Source organism: Anthonomus grandis, chromosome 3 (genome assembly GCF_022605725.1).
Source record: "Anthonomus grandis grandis chromosome 3, icAntGran1.3, whole genome shotgun sequence".
Lineage (NCBI taxonomy): Eukaryota > Metazoa > Arthropoda > Insecta > Coleoptera > Curculionidae > Anthonomus > Anthonomus grandis.
This window is the reverse complement of record NC_065548.1, coordinates 26,313,834-26,324,004: the sequence shown is the minus strand read 5'-3', so window position 1 is coordinate 26,324,004 and position 10,171 is coordinate 26,313,834. Positions and strand designations below refer to the sequence as shown.

Genomic DNA, 10,171 nt, shown 5'->3' with positions numbered 1-10,171 from the left:
CCTTAAAGTTTACTGATCCAAACATAGAAGTTCGTTTCCTGCCTCCTAACACTACATCATTGATACAACCATTGGATCAGGGAATAATAGCAGCGTTTAAAAGATATTATGTTAAGCGAACTTTCAGTTATGTATTGAATAGCATGGAACAAAATCCTGGTCTCACCGTCACTGAAAGTTGGAAAGCTTTTAATATCGCCCATTGCATAATATTTATCAAAGAAGCAGTGGATGAGTTACGTTCATCAACATTGAATGCCTGTTGGAGAAAGCTGTGGCCAGAGGTTGTGGCAGACACATCAACAATTCCTGACAAAGCAACCGAAATTGAAGAGATTGTAAGAATCTTGCACCAAATTGATGGCGATGGTTTCGACGAGTTGCAATCAAGTGATGTTGAAGAAGTTATAGTTTCTAACGACAGTGAACTATCGGAATCAGAACTGCTTGAAATCCTGGAAAATACATCAGATATCGAAGACAATACAGATGATGACCCCGACGACTACTACAATTACTACTACATCCCTAACGTTAAGTAGTTTACAAAAAATTTTATCAACCGCACAACAGTTGCAAGATTTAGTTTATGATGAAGACCCTTCACTAGAAAGATGCCTAAAGTTTTCAAATAGTTTGAATGGGCATCCGTATAGGGAGATCCAAAAAGAACTCAAAAAAATGAAGCAGCCGACAATTTTACATTATTTTCGAAAATAAGTTGTATACGTTTATAACAAAATCATTATGTATCTACTTTTAATATAGATATGTACGTACGTATGTACAACAAAGTAAATTTGGTGTCTTAATTACGTATTTCCACACTAATATTTTATTGTTTTCTGTTTTTAGAAAATCCCTCGCTAACCGCGGTTTTGCCAACCGCGGCACCCTATCTGGAACGGAAATCCCCGCGGTTGACGAGGGATTATGTACGTATAAGCTGCATGTTCCCAAATTGGAGATAATGAATTAATTTAATTTACTAAGCCCGGAAAGTTGAAATGAAAGTTGGCACCTTTTGTCCAAATTAATCAGAAGCAAAATAGACGATCCCGATTTGTTGGGTATGATAGCTCTTAATGTACCTGTGTGCCAGACAAGTTCATTGCTATTTACTGTGAAGCGTGCCCGGACCAACTATTACCTAAATTCTCCTGTAATATCCATGTGTCACCTCTACAATAATTTGGAAAATAAGTAGAAAATCTGTCTCCTAAATAAAATAAGAAAAGTTTAAAATGTTGATTTTTGAAACAATTTAATAGAAAATTAACTAAAAAGCAAAAAAAGATTATCAAAAAGCAATTCAGAACTAAGAATACGAATGTTTGTGATATTTTAGTAGTAGTTCTTAAGGTTACAATTTTTCTTTTTATATACCTAGGTCTTTACCATAAGACCCAAAATAACAATTGTTAGTATAATTTTTTGGACAAAAATATGCTCCACATCAGTTCATTGGAGATATTCTAGAATAATGCTAATATAACACTAATAGATTTACTTTCACAAGTTTTCCTTTGATACCCTAGAACAGTGTTGACAGCTGTCAATTAAAAAGTATATGGTTTATATTAAATAAAACTCTTGATGAATATATAACATAAGACTCTTCATAAATGAAAAAGAAAAACAATATAATTTGTCCTCTCAAACCCTTTATTTCAATATGTTAAAAATTACCTTAGGTCTAGAACATAAAAAACATAACAATAAAGTGTTTACTTAAGAGGAATAAACCTAGAGCTGTGGGTGGCACCAATACCGGGTCTACCATGCTTAACAGGTTTGTATGTCAAGGAAAATTCACCCAAATAATGGCCAATCATTTCAGGTTTAATTTCAACTTGGGTGAAAGCTTTTCCATTGTAAACTCCTACAATGGATCCTACCATTTCTGGTACAATGATCATGTTACGGAGGTGGGTTTTTACAATTTCTGGTTTTTCTAGTGGAGGAGCCTCTTTTTTGGCTTTCCTTAACTTTTTAACAAGAGCCAGTGGTTTACGCTTCAGTCCTCTGCTGAAACGCCTTCTTGCCCGGCAGTGCATCAGCTCCATCAGTGGCTCACTGTAATAGATGGATTTAATTTATTAAATATATATCCATAAGTATAATAAATTTTAAAACAATATGGGGTATGATCTTGCTCTACCTTCAAAAACAAATAAAAGGGCTGCTTAATTTACCCAAATGCTGAGAAAGGATATTTAACATTTAAACTCTGTAAGACACAATTTTTCATAAAAACCATGTCACTCCTAACATTCCAGGTCAAAGCAATTGATTTTACCAACTTCGTTATATATCTTAAAATATATGCACCTTTTCTAAATTAGAAGAATTTTTACTGAAACTATCTTAATAACCTGAATATGTACATTACAGTAACCCAACACATGAACATAAATTTAAGTGGGGGTCTCAAAAGTGAACAGAGAAAGTCTCATGGATGAGATGGACATTAAGAATTTGATAAAACCTCAACATCTGATAGGACTTAAGGCAATCATTGATATAAGGAGGGTAAAATGAAGTGGAATCAAGAACTACACCTAGATTCAGAAGAATCAGACAGATTCCCAAGTGCAAATCTTTATAGTATAAGTTTGATCTGTGGAGTTTTTGTTACATTGAAAGTTCTATATAAAATAAACCCTTTGACATAATTAAAAAGTAATAAATTTAATTTACTTGAAATTTTTGCTTAAAAAGCTTTGATAAAAGAATAATTATGAAGAAGCTTGGTTGAAGCAGTAGTCCATTTTTTTGAGACTGTTTTAAATTAAATAGTAATAAATTAAACTAAACTTTAAAGTCACAGGTCTCAAATATATTGAATTGCAAAGTCAAGAGATGAGATATGTTTCACCTAAATTAGATATCATCAGATCTTCTGTAAGGAAGAAACAGAAATAATAAGCCTTGGAGCACTTATTAATTTAAATTAAATCTAATTTACACCAATATTTACAAGTCCACAAGTTACAAATACAGGATAAAAATCAAAAGATAACAAAATAGGACGAAGACTAGTTATCACATATTAAAAATATAAACAAAACAAAATGAGGTTAGGTCTAAAACCAAAAAATCAAAAAAAATATGAAAATTGAAAAGTTTTGTCAAACATAGTTATTGAACCATGTACTGTCTGTTATAAGTAGGTAAGCCTTGCATTATATTTGCTTGGTTATATATAATACATAATATATTATATATAACTGAAATTATAGAGCTTATATTATATCAAGGTTATCAAATTATCTATCATGATTTTAGGTAAGTTCATTTTATTCAAAATGTCATCTAATCTAATTAAGACCTTTTTCACATAAAAATGATAAAGGAATTCATTCCTTTGATCAAAAATATAATACAAGGTTGTACAAAAAGTCATGAGCCTTTGTAAGTAATAAAAGACATGTTAAGTGGCTCCCTCTCGAAGTAAGAGCTAATTTAAGGTGAAATTCAAAATTCTCATGTGAAACAACCCCAATTTTTGTTCAGAAATTGCCATTATGGAGGAAATTATGCAAAAAAAGCAAAAATAAAAATAAATATTTGATACCCTGTACATTAAAAATCAAGGAGTTTAGACCACACATGTATAGGAACTTTTTACCTTAAAAATCACCCTGTGAAATATTACACTTATTGAATATACAGTGCTTTTCTTTGAAGTCTCCCCCTCATTTATTTTTTGAACGGGTCAAAAATTTTTTTTGAAACTTGGCATAAGTAAATTGGTCTATAGATACTATTTTTCACTGTAAACTAGGTAGTTGTAAATTCCAAGATGGCGGCTGGGCGACATCTTGAGAAAAAATTTTAAATAGAAAGGGGGGTCGTGTGGTTTAAAGATTAACTTTTTGGTTTCTAAAGACTTACTGAACCGCCCTCGTATGTCACATTTCACGTTAAAGGTTATTGAACATTATTTAGACATTCCAAAAACCAAATAGCTATTAAAAAAACTCGAAAAAAAATTTTAAGATATTTTTCCTTAACCGGTAAATTACTGTGACATACGTGGGCGGTTCAGTAAGTCTTTAGAAACCAAAAAGTTATCTTTAAATCCAAAATTCAAAAATTATAAATTATTTGTATATTATTATTAAAAACGTTAATAAAATCGCAACAGTGTATTTTTTTGGCTGTTACTTTTAGACAGGTCAAAACGGAGTCCACCGAGTCCATGTAATAAATATTAAAAGTACTCAATAAAACCTTTTAAATGAGGTAACACAAGATTTCTATTTAATGCATTTATTCAAGATGGCGCTTATGTGTTATTTTGACATTTAGAACTGTCGTTTTTATGTCAAAATAAAATAGTGACGCATTTATTTTCGTACACTGATTTTTACCTATTCAAAAATCATAAAAATGTAAAACGTTAAAATAAAAAAAAATACTTTTTTATTAGGCCGCCATTTTGAAACGAGTTAAGATATGGGTCTAATATTTCAGGGTTATAAAGTACTCATTGAGACCTTTAAAATGAGGTACCACACGACCCCCCTTTCTATTTAAAATTTTTTCTCAAGATGTCACCCAGCCGCCATCTTGGAATTTACAACTACCTAGTTTACAGTGAAAAATAGTATCTATAGACCAATTTACTTATGCCAAGTTTCAAAATTTTTTTTTGACTCGTTCAAAAAATAAATGGGGGGGGGACTTCAAAGAAAAGCACTGTATTTATTCAATAAGTGTAATATTTTATGTATATATTCCTCAACTGGCATGTTAAATTCCTCTCAACTTTCAAAGAATCTTGAGTTAGTTCTTGTTTCCAAGCCATGATTTGTCTATTTAGTTTATGAAATCTTTTAAATAAATAAATATTAGCAAGATTTAACCATAAACTCTTATTCTTGCAATGTTACTAAATTGTAATAAATCTAGTTTCAAAAAATGATTTGATTTATAATTGTTATGTAGCGATTAACAAATTGGGTAGAAATTGAGAATCAAAGTGCTTTTTATAGTTGCAATGGTACAGTTATAGCCAGAATATGTTGTTTTTTTTGTAAGACTCTTGTATATTGTAAGACCAATGAATCTGAAGCAACCTGAATCCTCTGTCTGTGAGATATGTATGAAATTTCAACATAAAGGTAATGTAAAATACCAGGCACCAATATCATTTGGTCTCACTCAATCTCCAAAATTCCACCATAGACACATATTCCAAACAATAGATCTACCATGTACAAAAAATCTTATAATTTTCCTCAAGACTTTCAGAAAATTCAGATCAAGGAGCACCAATGGTGGTGTCCTAAACCACAATGGTCTCTAAAACTGCATTTTAAGGAAGCCAAATTTGGATTGTGTAAAAACTCTTGAGAGATTTCTATGAAACTTGTTGCTTGTACTGTAAGAAAGAGCTTTAAAAGTGCACAGGAGAACTGCACTGTAGGATTTTATTCAAAAAATACTTGTCAACAAACATTCACGACCAAAATAGTTCTACTGAAATTACTGTCTTTTTAAAATATGTTATAGAAGATACCTTATACTAGAGAATACACACTGTAAAAGTGAACTCCTTAGAAGTATATATCGTTGGCTTGCTGCAAAAACTCATTAAGTCAAAAATGATAGTTTCTGGAAAAATCAATTGTTTACTAATGCCGATGGTTTAGGTGGTTTTGGGAAAAAATCATTTTGTAGTTTTTAGTTTCCGGCAATAAAATATGGTTTTGTGTGTTATTTCAAAACTAACAGTAAAATAATAATGAAAAAGTAGTATTTTGTTAATAAATAATTGGAAAGAAAAATATAAAATGTGACTTAGTGAGTTTTCATTTTATGTGAAATATTGTCAAATTACTGACTTAATGAGTTAATTTTTATAAATAAACTGGATGTTGAAAAACTAGTAAACTTTTTTTGGTAATATACCTTTTTTATTAAAAAAAAATACAAAACCTAATAATAAATTTTGTTAAACATAATGTAACTAAGAACTAAAACGTCTCCCCATCTGAGTCAGAATATACCGGTTCAGGAATCACATCCTTCAATGTTGTGCTTATTGGCAGCGATTTATACCAACCATGGTACTCATTAGGTATCACTCCTTTTTCGCATAACTTTAAAAGGTCTTCTTTTTTTTTAACGGATATTGGCAGCATAGTTTTGTACGGCTTGCTTATTTTCAAGGTACTATAGTCAATTTTTTGAGTGGCTCTCGATTTCCTTTCAATATTAATGCTTTTTTTATTAATTCACCAAAATAATCATAGCGGTATTCAAGAATACCAGGCTGTATTTTCTGAAATCTGAAGCACTTTACTTTCAACCAGTTTACTTTATCATTATTACAATCAGTTGTCTTATTTCTAAATAAAGTCTTGGATAAATCCAGTAAATTAAGAAATTCATTAAACTTAAACTCTTTGATGATGAATGGATCTCCAAATTTATTTCGGTTATGTTTGGATCTAGCTCGTTTAAAAATACTTATCCAGTCATGGACTACATAAACTGGTTGATATTTTTTCTCTTTTTCAATGGCACTGTGCATGGAATCAACCTCCATGTAGCTGTGGCCACTTTCTAAGAATTTATGCTCTATGATATCAACCTCAGTTGTTTGAACAATATAAAGAAATAGAGCAGCAATATTCTGGTTTCGGTTTTGTCCACCGCATGTATCCGAATATAAGGTTACATGTTTTACTTCCGGCTTTAAGCCTATAAACCAATTATTATACAGTGATGTTCTAATTTCACAGCTACCTCGCTTTCCATGAAGTTCAGTCCATGCAAAGCAGTATGCTCTGTGTGGTTCTGGAGCTTCATAAATAGTTAAGTTATACATATTAATTTTTCGGCTGTAATACATCGGTGAAACATCGGAAGATGGAATCTGTAACACAGATTGTAAATCAAACGTAACGAACTTATTTGTGCGGTTTGAGTACATTTTCTAAACAAATAATCACTGAGAAAAGTCAAATTATATTCACACTATGGTACACTTTACCCGCCACAACAAAAATAATAAATTAAACTAAGAATTTGTAGGTTAGAAAACAGAATTTTATTTTGACGTTTAAAACTCACTAAGTCCCAGTGATGGCACCACATTTATTATATAAAACTCATTAAGTCACTTAGTGAGTTTTTGCATGAACTCAAAACTGGCTTAATGACTTAGTGTGATTTTTATGGACTTCTTTTTTGGTACTTAGTGAGTTTTTAAGAGTTTAATATTTGGTACAGTCATAGAACAACATTAGACTTGTGATTATTATCAAAATCTCAAAATCTGAAAATATTGACTTAGTGAGTTTTTGCTGCAAGCCGAGGATATATTTCAAGGTAATGTTATAAAAATTTTTGGAAGTAAATCAAACTAAGAAATTTCACTTTAGAGATGATAAGAGCCATTAAAGACCCACCTTGTAAGCCATGTGTCCTAAAGGAATTACAAAGCTCTATTTCTTATAAAGGAATAAATAAACAGTACTTACGGTGGCATGTCCAGAAGCTGATCCAAGTCAACTCCTCTAAAGGTGAACTTCTTGAAAGTCCTCTTCTTCTTGACTTGTTCTTCAGCCTAAAAAGAATGAACATAGAAACTCTTAAACTCATGAAAGTTTTCGAAAATGTAAACATATCGAAGAAACACCATTTAAACAACAAATTTTCAAAAAAATACCAAAATAAGGATAAAACTATATCACTCACCTTATCCGCCATAGTTTATAGTTTAAGGATTTAACTTTTTCAAAAGAAAAACACAGAAGATGATGTGAATATTCGACGATTTTTAGATCCGACTGCGGATCAAAATCTATCAGCCATTAAATTTGACATGTAAAAGGTATTCTCGCTCCACTCGTCGGTTCATTTGAACTACGGATTTTCGTCGATTAGGATCGTAGGCTTAAAAGCGCATCAGAAATTTGGCAATGCTGGCGTAGGGTACAGTAGATTTGCAAGAGATAGAGCTGATCTTGGCCTAAAAAGAACATATATTTATACGGGCGGGACATAGGAAATCCTATGTAATTTTTGATAAGGTCCAATATTAGCTAATTATTTTAAATAAAAAATGTATTGGAATAATTTAATGAGCACCAAAATATGCAACCAACAAGATAACTTTAATTATTTTAGGTTGGTCCGTTTAGGAGTAACAGCCCAAAATCTTTACGAAAGTTTGTCTTTTTTTATTGTCTTGTATTCACAGATATGACCAAAGGGAGAGAAAGTATACTCAAAATCAGTCTCACAAATCAAGCCTCTATTTAAAAGGTTACGCGTTTCACCGCATTAGGGCATCATCAGATCTAAGTAAAATTATCAAAATTAAATATTAAGGAACAAAACGCTAATTAGCAGAAAAGACATACCGTAAAATGGGGAAACATTGGCCCATTTTTTATTTTTTTTCTATGATTTGGCTGATAATAAAATACTTGTTAAACTCTATGGTAGGTAATTTTTATTTATGCATCATAATGGATGTTCCCATAGATTTTGTACTTCACTCTGCATGTATAATAAATTGTTTATCAAAAAAAATTTTTTTTTTCAAGTGGACCAAAGTTGAAACCTTGAAATGGGGAAACTTTGTCCCGTGCATGTTAATTAGGTCTTGGGTTAATGATACACTAAAACGTAGGGGGTTAAATTGATTTTAGGTAAATAAAAGCTTAAGAAAAAATACTGGCGGTTTTTCAAACAGATAATAAAGAAAAAAAATGCAAAATTTACAACAAAAAATTTATTTTAATGAAATTTATTGCAAATAATCAACACATTTGTTATAATAAGGGACAAAATATCAAAAACACTTTATCCTAATGCTTTGCAAAAATATCCTACATCTATACTAAAAATTACACTTATTTGTCAACAAAATTGTCAATTTCTGAAACTTTGTACTGATTTCTCTTAGATACCATTTTTGGCTCGTTAATTTTCATAATGACGTCTTCCCAACTGTACAAACATTCGTCCTTTTTTCTGGCCACCTCCAAAATTTAGTTCCTTTTTCCATACAATCTACTCTAGGTCATTCTTCTGAAATCTTAATAATTTTTCCAGGATATTGGTTGGCATTAAACGTTACCAACACAAAATCGCCTATGTTTAAATTAGCACTACTTGGTCTCTCAATATCAGAATATTGAACAACCTCATTATTCTCGTCTTCAATCAAATCAGAAAATGAATCGCTTAGATTATCAGGTTCTAAATCATTTTCATTTAAAGAGCTCTGAGAAGATCTTGAAGACAAATTTCGTCTTGGCTTGGCGTATTTTTGTTTTGAAGATTTAGGCTTGGTATCTGGGCTTATTAGGTCACTCGAACTTATGCTTTTCCCAGCAGAAACCTGCAATTTTTTTCTTCTCTGCTTGGTCCTATTTTCAGTTTCCAAATATTCTGCACGTTTTGCCTCTATCTGTTCCAAAAAAGCTGAACCCATCATGTCTTTATTCATTTCAGTCAAGTTTTTTGGTAGGCGATCAAGTAACATTTGCTTATTTGAAGGATAAATCCCACATTTTTTAAAACCAGGAATTAGATTCTGGCTTTTGTCTATTTCTAGATTTTGAATTAGTTCTTTAAGGGTAGAAACAAATCCTTGGGAATACTTGAAAATCTGGAACCAGATTTTGACTCTTTCCACTTGGTTAAAATATTTCGCCAAGCTCTTTTTAGTGGGGCAAAAAATGCCACATCCAATGGTTGGGTGAGGTGAGTTGTGTTTGGCGGCAAACATACGAATCTTATATTATTCTGCTCACATAGTTGAATAACCTTTTCGCTAATATGCGACGAGAGGTTGTCACCTAGTAAAAGAACAGGTCCATATTCGTTTCTCACTTCCGAAGAAAATGATATTCAAACCAATCTTCAAATGTAGGTCCGTCAAACCACCCACTCTTGGAGCGGTTGTAGGGACTTCTTGGGGAGCCATTTTCTATTCAAGTAGTCCAGAGATGCTTGGCCTTGTATACAACATAAGGAGCAATGCATTTTCCTTCTGCATTGCCACAAAACATAACAGAAGTGGCATTTTTGCTAAAATTGCCTATTTTATCAACATACTTAGCCCCTCTTTTACAAAAAAATACTTTTTTGTTCCCTGTGTTGTCACTAAGATTGGTCTCATCGTAATTCCATATTCGAGAGG

At 31.7% G+C, this 10,171-nt stretch overlaps 1 protein-coding gene across 1 annotated transcript; it reads right to left on the bottom strand.

The window, feature by feature from the left end:
- Nucleotides 1-1,647: 1,647 nt before the first annotated feature.
- On the bottom strand, nt 1,648-7,881 carry LOC126733947 (40S ribosomal protein S15). The gene is made up of 3 exons (XM_050437437.1): nt 7,714-7,881; nt 7,497-7,582; nt 1,648-2,076 (listed from the first exon to the last, which is right to left on the bottom strand). Exons 1-3 carry the CDS (start codon nt 7,723-7,725, stop codon nt 1,728-1,730), a joined length of 447 nt encoding a protein of 148 aa, XP_050293394.1. The 5' UTR covers nt 7,726-7,881; the 3' UTR covers nt 1,648-1,727.
- Nucleotides 7,882-10,171: the final 2,290 nt, after the last annotated feature.